Source organism: Lates calcarifer, linkage group LG9, assembly GCF_001640805.2.
Source record: "Lates calcarifer isolate ASB-BC8 linkage group LG9, TLL_Latcal_v3, whole genome shotgun sequence".
NCBI classification, from domain to species: domain Eukaryota; kingdom Metazoa; phylum Chordata; class Actinopteri; family Centropomidae; genus Lates; species Lates calcarifer.
This window is the reverse complement of record NC_066841.1, coordinates 20,460,407-20,483,903: the sequence shown is the minus strand read 5'-3', so window position 1 is coordinate 20,483,903 and position 23,497 is coordinate 20,460,407. Positions and strand designations below refer to the sequence as shown.

General features: G+C 43.9%; 2 protein-coding genes across 6 annotated transcripts; both read left to right on the top strand.

Moving 5' to 3' along the window:
• Positions 1 to 1,164: 1,164 nt before the first annotated feature.
• Positions 1,165 to 9,470, top strand: LOC108875547 (G-protein coupled receptor-associated protein LMBRD2B). 5 transcript variants are annotated; one of them, XM_051072640.1, is made up of 20 exons: positions 1,165 to 1,349; positions 1,840 to 1,986; positions 2,733 to 2,943; positions 3,025 to 3,137; positions 3,368 to 3,466; positions 3,546 to 3,713; positions 4,161 to 4,371; positions 4,445 to 4,519; positions 4,599 to 4,712; positions 5,203 to 5,386; positions 5,478 to 5,659; positions 5,984 to 6,117; positions 6,219 to 6,324; positions 6,409 to 6,506; positions 6,774 to 6,877; positions 6,959 to 7,005; positions 7,162 to 7,273; positions 7,398 to 7,524; positions 7,626 to 8,955; positions 9,002 to 9,470. In XM_051072640.1, exons 3-19 carry the CDS (start codon positions 2,770 to 2,772, stop codon positions 7,687 to 7,689), a joined length of 2,112 nt encoding a protein of 703 aa, XP_050928597.1. In that variant the 5' UTR covers positions 1,165 to 1,349; positions 1,840 to 1,986; positions 2,733 to 2,769; the 3' UTR covers positions 7,690 to 8,955; positions 9,002 to 9,470. The 5 variants fall into 5 exon arrangements, with proteins under 5 accessions (XP_050928597.1, XP_050928596.1, XP_050928594.1 ...); XM_051072639.1 differs by having other exon boundaries at positions 2,703 to 2,943; XM_051072637.1 differs by lacking the exon at positions 1,840 to 1,986.
• Positions 9,471 to 15,715: 6,245 nt separating this feature from the next.
• LOC108875554 (uncharacterized) lies at positions 15,716 to 22,628 on the top strand. Its single transcript, XM_018664552.2, has 6 exons — positions 15,716 to 15,928; positions 16,039 to 16,107; positions 16,201 to 16,413; positions 18,035 to 18,302; positions 18,441 to 18,498; positions 18,844 to 22,628. Exons 3-6 carry the CDS (start codon positions 16,345 to 16,347, stop codon positions 20,441 to 20,443), a joined length of 1,995 nt encoding a protein of 664 aa, XP_018520068.1. The 5' UTR covers positions 15,716 to 15,928; positions 16,039 to 16,107; positions 16,201 to 16,344; the 3' UTR covers positions 20,444 to 22,628.
• The last annotated feature ends 869 nt before the right edge of the window (positions 22,629 to 23,497 follow it).

The window sequence follows — 23,497 nt, the reverse complement described above, 5'->3', positions numbered from 1 at the left end:
GGGATTTTCTTCTTCTCCTCCGCTGAGCCTCCAGCTGGTCCTTTCATTTAGCTCTGAGTTCCACTGACCTTATCTCAGACTTTTAACCAGAGACACACTGACTGTGGGACGAGGGAACAGGAAGTGCTAACATGCTAACATGCTAACTGACTTCCTGGTGCTTGGTCTCAGTAACAGGTTTCCCAGCAGGATGTTGGACTGGAACCAGACGATCAAACACAGATCACAGCAGCTGAACTGTGTTGGTTTGTATCATCGTCTGGTCTGTGATCAGTCAGCAGGTGGAGCAGGTGGTCAGCTGATGGAGAACCTGCTCCTCCCACAACACATGAAACCAGCTGACAACAGGTAAACAGCTCTGACCTGGGACCAGTTACACACCTGAGTTTACAGGACGAGCTGTAACGGTACAACAAACAAACTGATCTCAGATCATCTGAACAAACTAGATGTGGTGTCAGATCCTGGCTCACTAAGCTGCTGCTCTGTAACTCTCTAACCCTAACCCCTAACCCCTGACCCCTGACCCCTGACCCTAACCCTCTGCTGTTCTGACTTCTGTCAGATCAGAGCACAGAGAGGATGGAGTGAGTGGATGTGAACAGATGTGTGATCTGTGTTTCTCTGCTCATCCTGTAAATATTTGATCAGGGATAAAACCTCCTGAACGATGAAGTCCAAGAGGAGAAAGATCAGGTTAATGATAAGGACTCTGTCCCTGACTGCACTGTATGAGGGTCTGTGACCTGAAACCAGACTCTTTCCTCATCAGCTCTGAGATCAGTGAAACATTAATCTGTGATCGATCAGAGCCGCTGCTGTTTTCTACCTGAGCTCTGCACGTCCTCAAACACACCACAAACACACACTGATACACACTCTGATATTTTCTTTTCTTTTATTATTGTAATATATATATATATATGTGTGTGTGTATATATATATATATATATATATATACACACACACACACACACACATCATATCTATAAAATAGATTTGTAATGGAGTAAATGTACTTCTTGTCCTGATTGTTTGCATTAGTTCATGACTCGTCCTGCAGGGGGCGGTGACGCGTTCAGCAGAAGAGGAAGACGGAGCAGGTGCGGACCACACGAGCTGCTGCGCACGCGCGGCAGCCACGGCGTTGCCAGTCTCTGACGCCATCGTCCGCTCCTCCCAGCTCGTCCTGACACAGAACCCGGATGTGACCGATGCTGCTGCGCTAACGACACAAACCGAGGGATTTTATGGAAAACACGGAGGAATATAAAGTCACCGCGGCCTGAGGAGAGTCCTGAGCCCCTTACCGTCCTCTGGAGGGTCCGAACCACAACACATAAACCACGGTGAGAGCCGACACGGCAGCGACCGAACCGTGTTAGCTGTGTTAGCTGTGTTAGCTAGCTGTAACGTTATTACTGAGCTGGTTGACCGGGGAACAGACAGCTGCTGACATCTGGATACATCTGATTTACATGCACACACACACACATACACACACACACACACACACACACACACACACACACACACACACATACACATACACACACACACACACACACAGGAACAATCCAGTTATTATGGAATCAGAACCAGATACATGTTATTGATCTCAGTTACAGCTGATCAGCACTCAGACAGGAAACAGGAAGTGATCTTTAACTAGAACTAAACACAGCGATTGAGTAGAAACATACAGGTAGAATCACAGTAAAGGGACAGCAGAGTGCTGATGGAGGTGAGCATCAATCAATCCATCAATCAATCTATTTATCAATTCATCAATCGAACATGTGGAGTGAAATATTTCACACAAATCAAATGTTTCTGCAGAAAAACAAACTGAATGAACCGCAGGCTCAGAGATGTCTGGGCAGTCATGTGATCCGTCATGTGATCAGTGATCAGTCATGTGATCAGCTGATAGGAGGAGGAAGTGTCTTACTGCTCAAACTCAGACATCAGCTGTTTTCCTCTCAGGTTTGTACTTTAGTTACCTCTGTAACTGTAACTGTAACTCCACTGATTCACAGTCTCCAGTCAAACTTTATCTGATACCATATCAATAATGAAAGCTGATCAGTTTGATCGATTAGAACCAGGACCCTGTGAGTATATGAATCTGATCAGAGTCAGTATTGATCTGATTTAAATGATAATCAGGACCTGATGCAGTTAAACCTCCGTCTGTCTCTGAGTCATCATCATGCCCCCCCCCCCCCCCACAGAGACTCGTTCACAGTTTACAGGTCTGTGTGTCTCTGTCTGTCCTGATTCTGAAGTTCAAACATTAAGACCTGATACTGATCAGAGATCAGCTCTGATGTGTCAGATTCACCTGAGCTCAGCCTTCAGTGAAGATGATCTGAATGATCACAGAGATCAGGTGAGCTCAGGTGTGGGACAGAAGATGATGTTGTTGGATTCAGGTGTTTGTAAATGTGAAGGTGAAGGACAGGTGTGTCAGACTGTGGTGAGTCATCAGGTTTTTCTTGTTGCGATTGTTCCTCCTGTTCTCACTGGATGTGAAGAACTCACCTGTCACTGTGGATTCAGAGTGAATGATGGGAAATCCACAGGTAAAGTTACAGTAAACTGTGGTGTGTGTCAGCGTCTCCTTCATCAGGGACAGGACGACCACAGCGAGATGAGTGTTTCTAGACATGAAGAAATGACTCTGTCCTCGCTGTCCTCAGGTGTTTTACCTGGCCTCTCTCCTCCTGCAGGTTCGTGTCGGGCTCCTGAGTCGAGGACTGCGGCGGGATGAGCGGGGCGGCTCTGGGCATCGAGATCGTGGTGGTGTTTTTCCTGGCGTTGTTCCTCCTGCACCGATATGGAGACTTCAAGAAGCAGCAGCGCATGGTGCTGTTCGGCACGCTGCTGGCCTGGTACCTGTGTTTCCTCATCGTCTTCATCTTACCTCTGGACGTCAGCACGGTCAGTACTGAACGCAGACGCTGCAGGTATGGCCCTCTGACACCTGCACACACCTGGACTCACTCTGCTCTCTCCTCACAGACCATCTACAAGCAGTGTAAGATCGACCACGACGAGCATGTTTCTGTTCCCACTGTCGGCCCGTTACCGTCCAATCACACGGCACCAAACACCTCGGTCACGCCCACTAAAAGGTTGGTACACACCTGAGAAGCTGCACTCACCTGAGCTAGAGCGGAGCTTATGTTTTCAGGTCGTCTGTCTCCTCCTCGTGAACGTGACGTCTCAGTAACGTCCTCACATCAATCAGAGGACAGTCAGACAGACAGACAGACAGACCAGTTACAGGTGGACACCTGGAGGGAGCTCACCTCCACCTGGATGTCAGTCCTTTAACGCAGCCTCTGCTTCCTCTCTCTGACAGCGTTCCACAGCCGTGCTACAGGCCGTGGAGCTACATCCCTGACGGCATCATGCCTGTGTTCTGGAGGGTGGTGTACTGGACGTCCCAGTGCCTCACATGGTCAGTGCTCCATTTAGATCTGATCTCTGTGAGGAGGTGAAGCTGCTGACTGACTGTTTCTCCTGCTGTGTGTTGTCAGGCTGCTGCTGCCCTTCATGCAGTCGTACGCTCGCTCTGGAGGCTTCTCCATCACCGGCAAAATCAAAACCGCTCTGATAGAAAACGCCATCTACTACGGGACCTACCTGCTGATCTTTGGCTCGCTGCTCATCTACGTGGCCGTTCATCCTGGGTGGCGTCTCTCCTGGTGAGGACGTCCTCACCACACACTCTCTGAGAGACAGGAACTCTCAGGTTAACTTTATCCAGCGTCTGTGCAGTCGTATCTTCACATCCACACCAGAGTCTCTGCTCTGATGATTCTTTAAAGAAACCGAGTTAAAAACATCTCTACCATCAACTCAACTTGATTCAGTGCTCTCACAGTATGTTTAAGATATTTAAGAAAGAGTGGAAACGAGATCTTTATTCCTTCGTAGTTTCAACTGCAAAATGAAACCTCTTGTTGCCATAAAACTCCAGTTAAAATGTAAAAATCTTCTTCAGTTTCTTCTGTGACTCTGCATCAGGAACCATGACTTTAGGTTTTTTAGGACGAGATCATTCCCTCAGATATTCTGAGCCAGTATCAGTGTAACTACCTCAGCTGAGTCCTCCTCTCTCTGTGTGCGACCGTGCCGTGCTTCCTCCTCAGGTACGAGCTGCAGACCATCGGCATCACGGCGGCCAACACCTGGGGTCTGTTCCTGCTGGTGCTGCTGCTGGGCTACGGCCTGGTGGAGATCCCCCGCTCCTACTGGAACGCCTCCCGACACGGACACCTGCTCATCAAGACCTACTTCAAGGCGTCCAAGCTGATGACGGAGAAGGCGGACGCAGAGGAGAACCTGGAGGACGTGATGGAGGTGAGAGACAGGAAGTGAGGTCACTGCGACGAGTCAGTGCCAGTGTTTTAATGTGACGTCTGTTCTGCTGCAGGAGGTGAGAAAGGTCAGTGAATCCATCAAATACAACCACCCGCTGAGGAAATACATCGACACCATCCTGAGGAAGGTGAGTGGAGGCTCAGCGCTCAGTCTGATAGATCACTGATCAGATATCACTGATCAGACCGATCGATCTGTTCCCTCAGTGCCCGCTGGACTACCAGGAGAAGATGGGCAGGAACATGGACGACTACGAGGACTTTGATGACAAACAGAACACGTATCCCAGCGAGAAGAGTCTGGTGAAGCTTCATAAGCAGGTGAGAGGATCATGTTTCAGTCGGTCTCCGTCAGACTGGACCTTCATCACCTGATCAGTCCTCAGGCTTCATGAAGTCCTGAGGCTTCAGGGTTTAAACTCCAAAGAGCCTGTGTGTACATGTACAATTATTTCATTTAAATAACTAACGAGAAGAGAGGATTAAAAGTCTGTGAGACGTTTGTGATGAGGTGAAATTTGAATGAACTTCTCTGTGTGATGTTCCCTCTGTAAACTTCCCTGTGTATGTGCAGCGTTAAACACTTTAAACAGGTGGTAATCAGAGAACAGTTACATTCTTGAAATCTATAGATTCTATAGATTGACTCAGGATTCTCCCAGAAACATCAGCCTCTACTTCCTGTGTTTGGTTTGTGAGCTGCTTCAGTCTGTGCAGCTGCAGGTTTAAATCCTGAGGGAGAACAAAGTCAAAGCTCCTCTCTCCACCTGTTAACCTGTGTGTGTGTGTGTGTGTGTGTGTGTGTGTGCAGGTGATCTACGCGGTCCAGAGACACAACAGGACCCGTGTGCAGTGGCAGATCCTCCTGCAGCAGGCCATCCACCTGGAGGACGTGGCCAAGAACGAGACCAGTTCCACGCACCAGTTTGTCCGCAGCTTCCCGTCGTCGGAGCCGGTCGGCTGGATCAGCAGATACGTCTACACTCCGACCGTAGGTGGGTCTGAGCCAGACCTGTGTCGGTCAGTGAGCTCTGCCTGAGTGCCTCTGAGCCCTGAACTCACCCCCCCCTCTGTGTGTTTGTACAGAGTGGTACTGGGAGTGTCTCCTGAAGCGCTGGTTCTACCGGCTGCTGTCTGTGGTCCTGACCCTGTTCAGCGTGGCCGTGGTCTGGTCCGAGTGCACCTTCTTCAGCACCCGGCCCGTCCTCTCCCTGTTCGCCGTCTTCATCCAGCTGGCTGAGAGAGACTACAACTACCTGTACATCGAGGTGAGACACACCTGCACAGGTGACCAGGTCCATCACAGCCTCAGGGTTCTGAACAGACCAGAACCCTCATGGCAGCAGAGATTCATGTTGTTACAGTAAGACTGGATGAGTTCTTTATCAGGACCTGGACCTTCACGTGTCTCCTCTGGAGTCCTGGACCAGGTCTCGGTCCTCGTACTTCCTCTCCGTCAGTCTGAGTGTGTCAGTGTGTTTTCACTGATGCAGCTGATTCATCTGATCACTCAGGTTATTGATCGGTCCGTCTGTGTCTCTGCTCCTTGTGGGTCAGTTGAACAGGTGTGTTGTCTCACCTCTGTCCACCAGATGGCGTGCTTCATCACCATCTTCTTCCTGTGCACCTGCGTTTACTCCACTGTGTTCCGGATCCGGGTCTTTAACTATTATTACCTGGCCTCCCATCACCAGACCGACGCCTACAGCCTGCAGTTCAGCGGCATGTGAGTCACTGCACACACTCACACACTCTCACACACTCACACACACACACACACTCACTCTCTCAGATCATGGACTAACGTTCCTGTGGCGCCTCCTGCAGGCTGTTCTGTCGTCTGACTCCTCCTCTGTGTCTCAACTTCCTGGGTCTGATCCACATGGACTCTGCCATCTCCCACCAGCAGAAGGAGCAGACGGCCTACACCTCAGTACGTCTCATCAGCACCTGTGTGTGTGTGTGTGTGTGTGTGTGACAGGACAGTTCAGGTGTGACTCAGGTGTCTGTCTTTCAGATCATGGGATCGATGCATGTTCTCCCCTTCATCGCTAACGGCTTCTACATCTACTACCCCATGCTGATCGTCATCCTCTGCATCGCCACCTACTTCAGGTCAGACAGGTCGACGTCCTCCTCTGTGCTTCACTGTCTCTGACCTCTGACCTTTGACCTGCAGCTGCAGCAGTTACCTGCAGATCAGACAGGAAGTTTCAGGCTTCTTCTTCTCTTTAATCAAACATGTTGATCGTCTGCTCTGAGGCTGAATCTGCTGCAGCAGCTGGTCACTCCCAAAGGTCAAAGGTCACAAACAGTCTCTGGTTGTACCTGACATGCACACGCTGCCTCCCTTCATGAGGATTACCTGTCGTCTCTCCTCAGTCTGGGGACTCGCTGCCTGAACCTTCTGGGCTTCCAGCAGTTCATGGGCGACAGTGAAATGACCTCTGACCTGATCGATGAGGGGAAGGAGCTGATCCGACGGGGTGAGCGTGGTGAAGCGTTCACAGACAAACGCAGCAGGTGAAACTGAACAATCACATCAAACACTTGTGTTGTTTTCACAGAGAAACGGAAGAGACAGAGGATCGAGGAGGGTGAGAACAGACGGAGGGTGAGTCGACCGGTTTCCTTCTTCCTCCAGCAAAGTCAGTCAGAGCTCAGTGTCTCGGACTCGCTCCTGCCTCTGGTTTCAACATGTGTGTTAACACGTGTTATAATAATATAATATATATTATTATATAATATAATATTCTCTGCTGTGTTGTAGGAGTGGAAGGAGCGTTACGGGAACCCGAGGGAGGAGTACGCTGCGAGGAACCGGAGCAGCCACGAGATGAAGGAGACCAGTTACTCTGACTCAGTCAACTCCAGCAACAGACGTGAGTCACACAGCAACAGACACACGACCACACTGATCCCTGATCAATGAGCTGATCTCTGATCAATGATGATCACTGATCACTGATCAATGATCTCTGATCTCTGCTGTCATCTGATGAACAGAGGCGAAGTATTCTCGCTCTGGGAGTCGGGCGGAGAGAGACTGCATCGAGCTGCTGCAGGACGCTGAGCCTTTAGACTTCAACGCTGACGCTCTGACTGACGACCCTCTGGACGCTGACTCCGGCAGGTAAACAGGAAGTCCTGCTTCACCTGTACAGAGATAAATACCGTGTTTATCAGACTGTTTTCTACCTGTGGAGCTGTCGTCACCTGTGCTCTGTCCCTCAGACCCTCGGGAGGACGTTACCTGTCCATGTCGTCGTCTCGCAGCCGGATATTTGACGATGTCTGACGGGGGAGGAGTCAAACTGGAACCGCACACCAACGCCCACATCACTGTCGACGCCTCCACCTGCAGGAAGTGAATGTACCACACTCCTCTCCCAGCATGCACCCCAACTGAAGGTAACAGGTCACATGTCTCCGTGAAGCTCTGTCACCTGGAAACATTTCCATCGTTTGCTCCGGTCGTCTCGGTCGATGAAGGAATGAATATTGATGTTATCACAGTTCCACCTCTGATTCTTACTCTCCTGCTGAAGTTACTGTCTGAGCTGCAGCTGCATGTCTGACACTTTACTGAGGTTTAATGAAGGTCCTGGGACTTTATTTATGTTTTTATTCTGAGATGTTGATGTTGTGGATTTATTGAAGTGAATATGCAGCTCCTGAATGTGATTGGTTAGGGTGTGTACACCTGCGATCTGAAGGTGATGAGGACTCATCATGTTCACGTCTAAATGTGGTTTTTGTGACTTGATCGACTAAAACTCTTTCTCCACATCATGTTTAAAGGTGAAATATTTATCACCTCGTTTCCACACAGCTCTGTACGTCCAGTCCAACGTCTGCCACAGGAAGTTCACCTACAAACAGACGCCACATACAGAGTTCATACTGATCTGCTCCACAGCTGAGGAGCTGTTGAACACTAGGGAACACAGAGCTGATCCTAAAACCAGGAAGTAAGTTAGCATGTTAGCATGTTAGCTCTTCCTGTTGTCAGTGTGTTTCTGGTTAAATGTCTGAAATAAGGTCTGTGGTTTTAACACAAGCTCAAGACATTTTCAGGTTTTATTCTCCGACATAAAATGGGTCAGTAAATCCCCCACTCCTGATGTTTGAAGCTTTTACATGTCTTAAAAAAGATGGGAGGGAACCAGGCTGATGCTAATGTCAGGTTGGACGACAGAAACACATCATCCCTGCAGGACTAAACAGAATTACAGGAAAAAAACCAAACTGTGTGGAAACGAGGTGTAAAAATGAAAATGGAAGATGAATAATTTACACTTGCACAGTTTGAATTAAGTTGTAGATACACTGCTGATGAGAAATAAGCTGAAGAAAAGTGACCTTTAAAGGACCATTCCTGTGTTTCTGTGTTGTAGCTTCACTTCTTTGCTGGATGGTATAAAGAATTTAATTCAGCTTCAACCAAGTTTTAGATTCACTTTATTTCCATTAAAGTTTGAATGATAAAGGATCGAGTACAGAGCCCTGAGGAACACCACAGGTAACTGATGAGTGGTAAATGCTGACACAGGTAGAAACACAGGTAGAAACATAGGTAGAGACACAGGTAGAAACACAGGTAGAAACAGGTAGAGACACAGGTAGAAACACAGGTGTGGTCCTTTAATGGCGGTCAGGTGAGGTGTGGATGAGGACATCCTGCTGGCAGGTTCAGCTGAGCGTCAGGTGCGTCAGGAGGAAACGGATCTGAGTGCAGTGTTCACCTCCTCACGTCTGTACATATGTATGATAAGTCTTTTGTATTAAACGGGCTAATTAATGAGACGTAGAGATGTGCGTTTGTATTTATGGTGTTTGTCCTGTTAGTGACCTCGTCCCTGTGAGAACAGGACACTTCCTGTCTGATCATACCACTGATGAAGTATTCTCCTTCTTATGTTGTGAATATTTATTGTGCTCATGATCTCAGCACGTTTTCTTTCTGACCCTGGGGATAGAGAGTAGATATCCACCCTGTGATGTTCAGGAGTGAGGGGATGGAGTCTGGTTTAACTCTGCTGTTGTTGTTTCAGTCAATAAAACCTGTCAAAGAGTTCAGCTGTGGTTCTGTCCTGTGTTGGACTGACGGACATATCTCCTCTGTACAAACATTCAGATGGACTGATTAGACTTTGGTGTCCAAAGGTCAAAGGTCACTGTAACCTCCATGGATGTATTAGTAAATGTAAATGACAGTGTTGTGTGTGTTCTTTGTATGAGTTCAATCACAGTAGAAACAGTAGAGTCCTCTGACTCAGTGCTGCAGATGACTTGTTTCAGATGGCTGAGGATGAACAGACCCAGAGGACGACTGACGGTGGATTTACTGAATGTCTGAGCTTCACACTGATTCACTTTATCACAGTTTACATCATCATTAGACATTACACCTGAAAACACAGTGATCCAACAAATACAGCAGTTTTATTTCTTCATTTTGATCCTGTGATCTACTACTGTTTTACATCTGAAGTCTACAGTCCTAATTCTTCACACTCAGAGGAAAACTCATCAACATGATACAACACAAACTCCTCATTCAATAAAAACATGAGAGAATATTGTTAAAAACGCCTGAATGTGTCTGAGAACCTACAGGCTGAGCTACATCTCAGCTGCCACTTATTTCCACCTTGATATCAGGTTGGAAAGTGTCTGACATTGAGGCCAAGATGGTACATCTTGTACCTGATGTACCTGAGACCAGAGCCAGCCTTTTCTCTGGTAAATATCTTGCCTGTGTCGTAGTACATCTGATGATACAGATCATAATTACACTCTCTGCTCTTGACAAAGATTCCTGCTGCAAACCAGTTTGAATACAGGTTGAAGTCGTAGGGCACAGAGAACATGACCGCCATTTTCTCAGTGGAGTCATTTGTAGATTTGTTGAGGAGATCATACGTGAAGACGCCGACGGCTCCTTGAGCAGTGTGTGGAGTCTGGATGAACAGTGCTCTCCCAGATGAAGAGGACCTTTCTTGGTTTCACTAGTAAGGAGAAAATAACATCAGAAGAGAGAACGAAAGTGACCAACTTAACAGAAGAGTTCATGAGGACTGCTCAGTCACCGAACAGTGAGCTGGAGGATGTAAAGACTGAATGTGAAGATCTTTTGGATTCATTTGGAGATGAAGAAAGGATTAACACATTGAATCTGTTGGTGAGTTTTGAAAACCTCTGACCACCAGTGTTTCAGTGAAAGCTGCAGAGTATATGGAGACTTGTGATGAACTTGTACTGACGTGGATTTGGGTTTAAAGTCCCAAACCACTGAGCTGCGATCAGAAATCTTCAGCCAGAATCAGGTGTTCAAAAATTATCAGGAGACGACAGTGTCCAAGGCAGCAGAGTTTATTTGTCGACAAAGAAACCAGAGAACAGTTCACAGTGCAAACATGATACACCAGAAGAACTGTAGTGGCTCTGTCCCTCTTTTTATACAGTTTTGGCTGTGGCTTTCCACGCCTCTCAGGTCATTTTATTGGTTTGTCAAATATACACCATTAAAACATTGCTTGGTCTAATTGTCCATCCTTGGTCCCCTCATTAAAATACACTATTAACTTATCACCAAATGTCACTATCTCCTGGAAAGTACCTGGGTTTTTCTTCTGGCCATACTCCAGCTTACAGGGTCATGTCAGGGCCCTGTCCTCATTTGGCCTGTTCTCTCTCTGCTTTACACCGTTATGTTCTGGCCTGTCCTGGTTGTATTTTTTAAAACTAAGTTATCTTTCATTTTTACACCATTATTTCTTAACTCTTCCTTGTATCATTTAAAAAAAAATCATAAATCTTTTTCACATTTTAATATGGATTACACAAAGTATGCATGCACCTTTAACACATATCATGTTTTCTTTGAATCATACAGTAAATATTGATAATACTGTTTATTTCTTTAAGATCATTAGCTTATTGCAGTACTCTCTCTTTAGAGGCACTTCACTCTTTGCACATCACATAGCTGTTGACAAAATTATACACTACAGTACAGTTAGAAACAGAACTCCAGTCATTTGTGAGGTATGAAGTCTGAGAAATGTGAATGAGACTGTTTTATATATGAAAACAGTTAATCTCTGGTCTCTGAGTGAAGGTTTAGTATCTGTCACAAAGAGAGACTTTTCTGTCTCTGACCAGTCGCATGTGTCGTATGAACTCATTTCATTGTGTTTGTGGTGTGAGAACAAACAGACTGAACACAGGATTTAATGACAGTGGATCTGAGATTTTAGAGCTTCTTATTTTTTAGAGCCTTTATTTGCTTCAGCTGCAGAGGGCGCCATACTTTAATCAGAGGTCACTCTGAGCAGGTGGACAGAGGTCAGGCTCCACCTAGTGGTCCTGTCAGGTAGCTGCAGCCTGTGACACCACACAACCATGATCCACTCATTCATTTGTCTTTGTAGGAGCGAATAGATTTTAGTTTTCCCAGAAAACAGGAAACAAAGTTTCCTCGTTGGATGTTTGTTGTGTTAAAGTCGAACTTTACAACAAACCTGAATCTTAACTGTGGTGACAGTTTCCTGCTCAGACACACATCAGAAAAACAAAGAACAGGGTTTAGGTCACTGTAGAGTCTAAACCTTTATAATGAAATAATTCATGTTCACACCTCATGTGAATATGATGATGTCAGTGTTTTTCTCACCTGTCTACATCCAGGACCAATGTGAGACTCATAACATTCATCTTATCTCATCCTGTAAAGCAGTAAAGGAGGAACCAGAGAGGTAACACACAGCAGTCAGTCCCACAGGGTTATAGATCCACACTGAGAGACTTTCTTATCTAAACCAATAAACACTGAACTGAACCATCCTGCTCTGATTCTACACCTTTCTATAGCTCCACTGAACCTATAGATGGACTCTGGACTCTGCAGGTCATAAAGACGTCTCAGTACAGGAACAGGTAGAAGTGAACATTCAGTCTGAAGGAGTCAGGACCTGAGGTCTGGACTCTGAGTCTCGTCCTGATTTAACTTTGTCTCTCTGTGTTTGTACCTGAGGAAACCTGATCAGCTGACTGACTGTGGAGACACAGGTGAGAAGAAGCACATCCCTTCATTAACCTGACAGAGCAGGAAGAACTCTCTGTAACTGATCTGAGAGCAGATCACTGAGCTGTTTCCTGTTTGTCTCCTCTCACAGAAGAGGATGGACATGATCAGACTGTGAAACCTGCTCCTCTGACAGGAAACAGGAACCTTCCTGGAGATGGGTTCAAGTGGATCAAGAAGAAGACAGAGCGAGGACCTTCCTCCAAACTTTGCAGCTTCGTTCATCGAGCAGTTTCACCAGAACAAAGCCAGGATGAGACAGATTGTGGATGAGCTTCAGACGTGGGCTGCGGAGCTGAAAGGCATGATGGCAGCAGGGGTCATCGGGATGGCAGGAGCTGGAGTGGCTGTGGCTGCTGCTCCTTTCACTGGAGGTTTGAGTTTAGCGATATACGGAGCTGCAGCAGCAGCTTCTACTGCAGGATCAGCTGCTGTTTTTGGTCTGGGACTCGTGAATCTACGAGATGAGAGGAATGCAGAGAGAATGGAAAAACTACTGGAGCTCAGGAGGATTGTTGAAGCACTGAAGACGGAGCTGGAGGACGTAAAGACGACATGTGGAGATCTCCGGAGAGAAGCAGTGGAAGCTGACGCCTCAAAGTTCATCAGACTGGAGATGAAAATACTGAAACTGTTTGATGTCATTGAACGACTCAGAACACCTGCACGTTTAGTTCAGGTTCCACAGGTGGCCGATGAGTATCAGAGGGCTCTGGATGAATTTGAAAGGATAATAACAGAACTCATAACATTTTAGAGGAAATAAAGACAGTTTTAAAATCTCTGACCAGTCAGGTTCAGACTCAGTGTGAGAAAATGGATCTGCAGTCTGTCTGTTCCTGACGATCAGGCTCCTCCAGTCTGTGTGGATGTGACCTGTAGTGGAACAGACTGGTTGATATGAAGAGGTCGTATGATTAGAAAAGTTCTGTAAAAACAAATTAAAATAAAATCTGAACCTGGTTAAATGATGCCAGTTATTTATTGATATATTTTTAATTTGACCATCACATGAATCATCACCTGTCTTCAGACTGTATCTTTACTGAGGCTGTTTATCTTTGGACATATTGGTTACACTTTTCAGTGAAGCTGAAATTAAAATGATTGTTTAAATTAACACTGTGCCCTTCACTGACTTTGTCCCTGTAGGAAATCAGAGCTCTGAGAGTCTCTCAAAGCTTCATGAGGCACCAGATATTTCTGCAGGATGAAAGTTTTGTTTTTTACGACCCTCCGCGATCCTTTAACGCATCACCGCATGCGCACTTCAGTTATAAATAGTGACGTCAGACAACATGGCGCAGTTAATAGGACGTTAGTCGCGTCATGGCGGGAGCGAAATTTAAAACCCCGGGAGCTGAACAGAGAAACGGCCCCGGTCTGAAAATGTTGTGTAAAGTTCAGAGACACCGTCCAACGACAGGAGGAGCGGGAAAACTCCACCAGAGGTGAGTTAGCATGGTGCTAATGTCGCTGCTAGGTGCATTAGCGTTAGCATCACAGTTAATAACATGTTGTTTGTTTGGAGCCACATGTTTAACTGCTCTTTCTGCACTGTGTATTTTTATTAACTGCTCCTGTAATCTGTGGAGAAAAGACACCGGAGAATCTCGTCCTTTAAAACTCACTCAGAAGCTAAGTGATGCTTGTAAAGTAGCTAAGTTAGCATGAGTTAGCCTAGCGTTAGCGATAATATCATTGCCTTCAGGTGTGTCGGTTCCTTTGTAACGTAACGTGGCTGTTTACAGTAACATATATATGTTTACTGCTCTCTGGAAACTTTGTGTGTAATATCCTTTTTAAATAAAGTCTCTAAAGAGTTCATAAACCTGTGACAGCTCACAGACACGAAGCTAAAGACCAAACTGTCAGACACTCCAGACTCTGTTTGTTCTGAGTTGACTCTGTGTTGGTTTATCGCTTAACAGCGACATCTGCTGGATTTAAAAATCATTGCAGGCAACCTGGATAAAGAAATGGGTTCATTCATTCTGACATGTGGACACGAAATGAGTGATGAATGTTCCTGTTTACATAACTAGCTGCTAACAACAGCTAATGCTAACTGAATGAAAGAGAGAAGTATATATTCCAATTAACTGAATATAACCAAAATAATATGACAATGAATAATACAGAAGGTTTGGATGCAGAATTTACAAACGTCTTTTTTTTTTTTTACAAAGAAATATAAGTGAAAAACATGTGAAGTCATTCAGGAAATATAGAAGTGCTTGTGAAGGTGGGAGTGTTTGTATGTGAGGGGAGAAGGTTTACACATTTTAATTATGAAGGTTTTTGTAGCATGGTGGAGCCAAGGTGATCTGATCTTTTTGAGACCAGTCTGTGCTTTGACCATCAACCCAGATGATCTTACTGTCAAACTAGTTTTGTCACAACTGATTAACAACAGTTCAGTGTGGAATAAAGAGAAAAATGTTCTGTCGCTTCTTCAGTGATAAGTTATGCAGATATACATAACTTATCAGTCAGATCTGTGTATTAGGACTCTGGTATAATGTTTACATTAATTCCTATTCAACTCCAGCTGTTAAGACTTGTGTATTTTACTGAAGTAAAACTTTAACTGCAGGACTTTGACCTCTAACAGAGTATTATTACTTTGTAGTAATGAAGTAAAGTGTCTCAGTGAACAAACAGAAGAGGAGCTGTGAATGACAAATGTAAAATGAACAATCTATTCACAAACAGCAACACAAGTCAGCCATGGTATTAGAATCTGGGCCTGTGTCAGAGTCAGAGAAAACTAACCAACAAACAAATATTGTCTTTAATCCTCTGCAGCTGTTTTGTCACAGCAGACACAGTCAGTGTGGAGAACACCTGAGGAGAAACTTCAGCTCACTGGAGGAGGTTTCTGTAAAATCAGGGCCTATAACTGTGTCCCCTGAGGAGTGTTGTGGAGGGGGGGGGGGGGTTCCACCTGAACCATTTGGTGTTTATAGACCCAGACTGAGAGCTGGGTCCTTATCCTCAACAGGACGTCACCTCCCCGCAGCTTTGTGTCACTTCCTGCTGCCATCACCTGAAACAGACTCAGTTCATCTTCATCATCAGTCTTCCCTGACAGTCTGGGTGTTTTATAAAGTGTCATTCGTCACAGAGTTCTTACTTTCTGTCTCTGAACATGCAGCTGATGTTGAGCTGAGCAGGCAGTCCTCTGTCAGACACACCTGTATCATCTGTGCAGGGTCTGATCACATGACTTCACAGGAATGAGGTGTGTCACACTCACAACCGTTCAGGTAAAACATTTCCCTGAGTCTCTGAAGAGGAAGTGACTCTGTTTACTTGTTGTGATTGATTCAGTCTAGAAAAACTGATTTTGAAGAATCCAACCAGTGATCCAAGACTCAGCAGGAGTGAAGTCACTGTTTCAGGAGGATTTAGGAGAATGACAGTGGAGTGACATTAGACAGAAGAAGTAGGTGGAGCTCCAGAGCTGTTTATTCACTTTACAGGAAGTCTTTGTCTTTGACTGTGTGATTAGAGAATTCAGAGCAGGAGTGAAACTGAAAGTTTTTCTCTCTTCAGCCTCACACGGTGGGAAAACATTTCTTCATCTAACAGAGCGGTTTAAAAGAGAACTACTTTTATCTGAAGGTAAGAACAAGTCCTTATTGAACTGTGTAACTGCTGATCTGAGAACAGATCACTGAGCTGATTCCTCATGTGTCTGCTTCTCTCCCCTCACAGAGACTTCCTGTTCAGCCGTAAAATGTTCAGACTGAAGTTGGATTAACGATCAAACTTCAAACCTTTGGTCAGAGTTCAGTCTGATCAACAGACTGCAGAGGAAAACGTCTCAACTTATTTAGTTTGGAGGAAACTTGCTGAAGGATGAGCTCAAGGCGGAAAAGAAGTGATAGCATGGAACATCCACCTGAGTTCTCTGATCAGCCACCAGAGGTGAGGAAAAAATCAATTCTTAGATGCATTACAGTTCTCTCCTTAAAGGAAAGACGATGTCCTGATGCAGCAAAGTGTCCCCACACCAGCCACAGCCTCTGCTGTACAGCCTGTCTGCAGGCCTCCTCTGTGGGGTTGTTTCTGGTTCAAAAATGTTGCTGATTTATATTTAATTAGTCAACATTGTAAAGATAAAACAATGAATCTTAAATGTATATGGATTGTGCTTTTTCTATCTGTTTTACATAATGTGGTCATGTGTAGTAACATGTCCATCCATTATTGTATCTACACACTGTTCATTTATTCTGTTGGAACAGGAGATAAACTCTGTCCATATGACCCATCACCTCAAAGACACACATTCTCCCTTATGTAAAATATTTATCACATTATAGATACTATTTTGTTGTGTACTATTGCAGTGGACGTACAACACTGAACACAAACTACACTTTGCTGCTACTTTACTCTTTATCATTTAACTCTTAGACTGTTCTGCACTATTAAGTTCATGCATATTGCTTTACTTTTTTCATTTTTAGCTTCCTTTATATAATTTCATTTCCTACTCTTAACCACCAATCATTTTATATTTGGTTCTAAATGTGCTGCTTCTTTCCTGCTGCTGGAATATCCACAAAATCCCTGGCTTTAATTTACCCAGAAAACTTCCACATGTCTTCAGTTTTTTGAGAGAGATTTATGGGATTTTCAGAATCAACGCAACAATTACACTTATAAAGGTTTAATAGAGGGCTGTTTACATGCTGAAATGTAACTCCCAGTTTGTATGTATGTGGGAAAGTATTTTTCAAGTGATATTGTGTAAAATAAAAACTTGAATGACTGATTCTCCTGCTCCTCCAAACCCTCACTTGTTCCCTCGACCCAAAGCTTTCCATATATCTGTGCAGCCTCTGCTGGTTCCTCTTACCCCATCATGAGCACAAAGGTTAATTAGACCTGAGCTGAAAACACACGGTGGGTTTAACTCATTCTGCTGCTTTTTTACAGCCACGTACAAAAAACTTCTCTGTCCTGTGGAAAAGACAGAAACTTTTGTCTTCCTCTAACCTGACTGCTGTCATACAGTACAGTGTCTTAACCTCAGTTCAGTTCAAATCTTACATTAAACTGATGGTGCCATGTTTTCATGTTTGGCCGACAGAGAAATACAAGCTGTTCTCCAGGTTTCATCCTGTTGTTATAGCTACTAACATTTTGTTGGTTTGCTGGCATGAATGTCAAGACTGTAGTGTGTCTGTACGCATTGATAAATGTGCGTGTGTGTGTGTGTGTGTACAGTGATAGAAATGATATGGTACTCCTGATCACAGTTTCAATAATTGTTTGATAATCATATCACAGATCTCTGATCAGGAATCAATCATGAGGTGCCCTGAGATTCCCTCCTCCTGTCTGTTACTGAACAGACTTCGTGTAAATGCAGCTTCAGTCACAGTTTGACCACAGTAAACCCAGAATAGATGAGCTTCAGAGGATCAGCTGAACACATCTCTGAAGCTATCAACAGTTCAAAAAGAATTCAGTTGATGTTAGATTAAAAGACTTATTTAGTCCTGGATCCCAGTAACAGATTTATTCTTCATTTTAACAGGTGGTTAAAGAGGAGCTTTTAAAGACACTGGAGGAGTTGGAAGATGAAGAGTTTGATCAGTTCAAGTGGATTCTGCAGAAGCCAGAAATCTTAGAGGGTTTCTCAGTCATCCCTAAGAGACGTCTGGACAAAGCAAACAGACAGGAAACAGTAGATCAGGTGGTGCAGAACTACAACCAACAGTCTGTGGAGGTGATGAAGAAAGTTTTAAAGAAGATGAACAGGAATGATCTGGTGAAGTTTTTGAGCTGCAACACAGGAGCTCAAGGTAAGCTGCAGGACATCATCAGACTGGGACAGTATAGGATCAGTTTAAAAACAGCATCAGTCTGACAGATTAAATAATGCTTTAATTATTTCAGTCTGCTTGGTAGAAAGGTTTAACACTGTGCTCTGTATGTTCCAGTGTCTCCACAGCAAACCACATCACACCAAACAAGTCTCCAGTCTGACCCACAGAACAGGTTTGTATAGAGACAAGAAGTGTGGGCGACAAACTAATGACCTCAATGAATTGTTTTAAATATTGCTGCCATTCACCAACTTCACAGAGGAGAACTGAAACCCCTCTAACCATTTTATAAAGTTGGACACAAAAAAATCCCTGAACATTATAACTTTTACCTCAGTCACAACTGTTACTGCTGTGATCACTACTGTTGTTGTTACATCAGCTTCAAATATGATGCAGAAAACTCACCAACAAACATGTTCACACCTCTTTATCTAATATCTTCTCCCTCTGTAGTGATAAAAGGACAATTCTGAACTGAAGCTGAGAGTTTTGATTGAATCTGTTTTCTCTACAGGATCCGTAACAAATTCAAGGACATCATCTCTAAAAGTTCTCTGATCAGTTTAGGATCTCCTGCTCTCTACCAGCTGAGACCAAAGAAAGAGGAGATTGGAACTCTGACCAGAATGACTGTTGGAGAAAGAAATGTGATGAAGATCAACAAAACCATCTTACTTGTTGGTGAAACAGGAACAGGAAAATCTACTCTGGTTAATGCTCTGTTCAACTACAGCATGGGAGTGAAGTTTGAAGACGACATCTGGTTTCAGATCGTAGAAGACGAGAAGAGACGTCAGTATGAAAGTCAGACACCAGATGTGATCGTGTACGAGATCTTTGGTTTTGAAGATCAAACTCTGCCCTACTCTCTGACCATCATTGATACTCCTGGATATGGAGACACCAGAGGAATCGAACACGATGTCATCATCAGTCAAAGGTTGTTGGACCTGTTCAGCTCAGATGATGGAGTACATGAAATGAATGCAGTGGGTCTGGTGATGAAGGCGACTGATAATCGACTGAGTGACCGACAGACATACATCTTCAATTCAGTGGTGTCTTTGTTTGGAAAAAACCTGGAGAAGAACATCATAGCTCTCATCACACACTCAGATGGAGTGACACCTGAAGATGCTCTTAAAGCTCTGGAAGCTGCAAAAATTAAATGTGCCAGAAATGAGAAGAATCAGCCTGTTCACTTCCTGTTTGATAACTGTCAGACCAAACAGAGAACAGAGGAAACTGATATGGTTTTAAAGAATGCATGGAAAGTGACAGGTAGGGGAATGAGTCAGTTTACAGACTTTCTGGAAAAATCTGGACCCCAGAAACTGATGAAAACAGTTGAAGTGTTGAATTCACGAATCAGACTGACAGCCTGCATCAACAACCTGCAAGACAGAATCAAGTTGATTGAACTGAGACAGACAGAGATCACACAAACTCAAGAAGCTCTGAAAAAACATGAAGAAGAGATGAAGAAGAATGAAGAATTCACTGTAGAAGTTGATGTGGTCTACAAAGATAAAGAACCCATCAGTGGTGGGGGTTGGTTGTTTTATGAAGGAGCTGTGACCTGTAAAGTCTGTGAAGAGAACTGTCACTATCCTGGATGTACAAAGGCCTGGTATCCTGAACACTGTGAGGTGATAAAAGGAGGCCACTGTACTGTTTGTACCAGGAAGTGTCCTGTATCAGATCATGTGAAAGAACAGAAGATCTATGTCAACAAGACCAGGAGAGTTAAGATGACTTTTAATGAAATGAAAGAGAAGTATGAAAAGAATAAAGCTGAATGTGAGAAGAAGTCGAGCCTCTTGGAAAATCTGGAAAAGGAAATGAAAGACCTGACAGCAGAGAAGACTCAGCTCCCTGAAGAGTCCTACCAACATGTTGTCAGTCTGGAGCAGATCGCCCTGAATGTGGATTCAGTGTCCACTCATGTCCACTTGGACTTCCTGATTGAGAAGATGAAGGAGAAAGGAGACACAGAGAAGGTCCAGAAACTGGAGGAGATGAAGAGGAGACAGGACGAAGGAACCAGAGCAGGACTGAGGTACATGTTTGGAAAACTGGCAGCTGGTAAACCAGTTAAAGAAACAGTGAAGTAGGTGAAGAACCTCATTCTGACCTTTCATTGGTCGATGCTCTTTAAACATCAACATGTTATTGCATAAAAAGTGTAATATTGATTTAATAACTACATTACTAAAAAGACGTGCAGTTGTAGATGAAGAATTCAGATCAGGACTTCTTGGTTTCTTTTTGTAAAAACACCACAGTTGGCCTCGCATCTTAGCTCAATGATCCAGAAAGAGACAACCAACCACACTTTCACATGATCCTGTGTGAAGGTGCCACGCTGCCATATTTAGTGTGAATGCAGCCTAAACTCAGCCCCTCAGTCAAACACACACAGACCTGTAACTCTTTCCACATGACACCGCCAAGTGTGAAGGTAGGGTTTTCTGCCCTCACACCTTGCACACTGTGATTGACTGGAGGTTCCTGAGTCACTGCAGATAAATACACAACCACACACTTCTACTGGGGCCAATCCTGCAAATTATACCGTTAGGTAAAAGTAACAATAGAAAAATAGCAAAATACTCCATTACCTGTAAACATCCTGTGATACAACAATACAAAGGTACAGAAGTCTTATCAGTAAGAAGAGTTTTCAATTCACCTCTGCTGGTGTCATAATACTAATCACGTTACTGGATTATTTTTCCTGTTGTAGCTGTTTGAGCTGATTTTAACTACTGTACACATTGTGAGGTAGTTGTATGTTTATGAAAATGCATTTTCTTTTTTTAAGTTCATTATTTGTTATGTCTTTAAAACTTTTAATTGTAATGTAGCTAGTAACTACAGATGTTAGTTGTAGTGGAGTAAAGAGTAGCATAAAATAAAGTACCTACAATTTGACTTTGAGTAAATGCACTCTGCTACTTTGTGCAGACTGTTGCGTGGACTTCAGTAATCTGATTACAGCTCTCAACAGTAATCTGATTACAGTAAACTCTCTGCAGTAATGTGATTACAGTCAGATCTCTGTAGTAATCTGATTACAGTAAACTCTCTGCAGTAATCTGATTACAGTCAGCTCTCTGCAGTAATCTGATTACATTCAGCTCTCTGCAGTAATCTGATTACATTCAGCTCTCTGCAGTAATCTGATTACAGTCAGATCTCTGTAGTAATCTGATTACAGTCAGATCTCTGTAGTAATCTGATTACATTCAGCTCTCTGCAGTAATCTGATTACAGTCAGCTCTCTGCAGTAATCTGATTACAGTCAGATCTCTGTAGTAATCTGATTACAGTCAGCTCTCTGCAGTAATCTGAGAAATCTGGTTTTCCAGCTACATTTCAGCTGCAGAACAAAGTTTTCTTGCTCATATATGAGGATAATTACCTTTCTAATAATCTTCAACATGTACAGGACAAAGACTTCAAACAGGGACAGATACAGTAAGTCTTCATTACTCTGACTGATGTGTCCTCATGTTTAAAATGGCTCCACCCAAAGTCTGAAACTAAGAGTCTGAATAAGTCAGATTCCAGGACATTTAAAATAATGAATCCATGTTTCGAAAATAGATCAGGGACAGAAATGTGATCACTGACCTGCTGCATGTAGAACAAGCCTGGTTTGTTGAGAGCATATAAACACACTGACTGATGAACACACAGCTCACTGTCTCCCAGGACTAAACATCAGACTCTTACAGCAGCCTTCAACACTCACTGTAACAACTGTCAGTTAAAGCTGGTGAAATACAGTCGAAAGCTCCACAACAAGGGAGTAAGTGGAGCTTGAGTTGAGCTTGTTTTTGTCAGACTGAACCATCAAGTACAGCAGGTGTGTAGAAGTACTCAGTGTACTGTGTTAATATGCAGAGTGTAACTAACAGTTCTGCTGTTAAATGGAGTGAGGACGTCCCCTGGTGTTTAATGTTCAGTACAACAGTGTGTGACAGCAGCCCCCTCCCTCCCTGATATCACAGTCAGACTGTGTTGAACATTTATTTCTCTGTGTTTTCTCAGTGTTGAATGTTGTTCTAATGTTTTCAATAGTGATATAAGTAATATAAACCTTGTTTTCTTCATTTATATAAATGTAGATCAGTTAATGAAAATACAGCATGAAATATGTTGGTTATCCATAATAATGTTAATCCATAAAAACTAACCACGCACAGTATAATATAAAATGTTAATGGAAAATATTTCCAATGTTGACAAAGAATCTTTAAATAAATAAAGTTTTATTTCTGTCTTTACCACAAAGAGTCTGGCTGCCTGTTTCTGCTTTATCTTTGACTGATGATCAGTTCCAGAGTCATTTTAGAGAAATGATCTGAAATTTTACACCAATGACAACACACACACACACACACACACACACACACACACACACACACACACACACACACACATTGTCATAGATCGTTCTGGGGACATTACATAGCCTCCTGTTCTAACCCTAACCTTAACCACTGACCCAAAAATCAGCTTCTTCCAACTGAGGACACAACTTTAGTCCCCAGTTAGTCTTTAGGCTGAACTATGTCCCCAGAAGTGGCCTATGATGGAAATACACAGGTTGGTATTCTTATTATGTGCAGGTGTTTTTTTAGAATCAGTCACATTATTCATTCATTCATCCTTTGGTCTGGAAAAGGTCAGAACATGAAGCTGAGAGTTTTTCTTCTCTGATGTGATGTTCAGTGTGAAGCAGGAGCCATTTTCAGGTGTGTGTTTGTATGTTATACCTCCGACCAGCAGGTGGAGCTGCCTGGCTCTAAGGTGACTGAGACAGAGCTGCACCTGGGAAGTAATCAGGTTCAGGTGTGTTGGTGCTTTGTGTTAGAAGCTCAGACTGTGCTTCTCTGCTCTCTGAGGAACATTTGAGATGAATTTGAACAGAGAAGGAAACAAGCAAAGATGCAGCAGAAGGTGAGCTGCATTAAAGTGTAGAAGAAATCTGAAAGTTTGAAGTGTGACTGTTGGTGAAAATGTCCAGTTAGTGGAGCTGGGAGAGGAACTGGGATTCTTTACTGAAGCTACAGCAGCAACAGTGTCAGAGTCCTCTGTTAGTCTACTGGAGGATCAGGAGTCTGAGCAGCTAATTGTGCTTCAAGTATCCAAAGTAAAAG

Coding starts and splice junctions, on each gene's coding strand:
- LOC108875547 (XM_051072637.1), top strand. CDS start 2,770: ATGAGCGGGGCGGCTCTGGGCATCGAGATCGTGGTGGTGTTTTTCCTG. Junction 3,714..4,160: donor CCTGGGTGGCGTCTCTCCTG/GTGAGGACGTCC, acceptor CTTCCTCCTCAG/GTACGAGCTGCAGACCATCG. Junction 6,325..6,408: donor AGCAGACGGCCTACACCTCA/GTACGTCTCATC, acceptor TCTGTCTTTCAG/ATCATGGGATCGATGCATGT.
- LOC108875554 (XM_018664552.2), top strand. CDS start 16,345: ATGAGCTCAAGGCGGAAAAGAAGTGATAGCATGGAACATCCACCTGAG. Junction 18,303..18,440: donor CTGCAACACAGGAGCTCAAG/GTAAGCTGCAGG, acceptor TGTATGTTCCAG/TGTCTCCACAGCAAACCACA. Junction 18,499..18,843: donor CAGTCTGACCCACAGAACAG/GTTTGTATAGAG, acceptor TTTTCTCTACAG/GATCCGTAACAAATTCAAGG.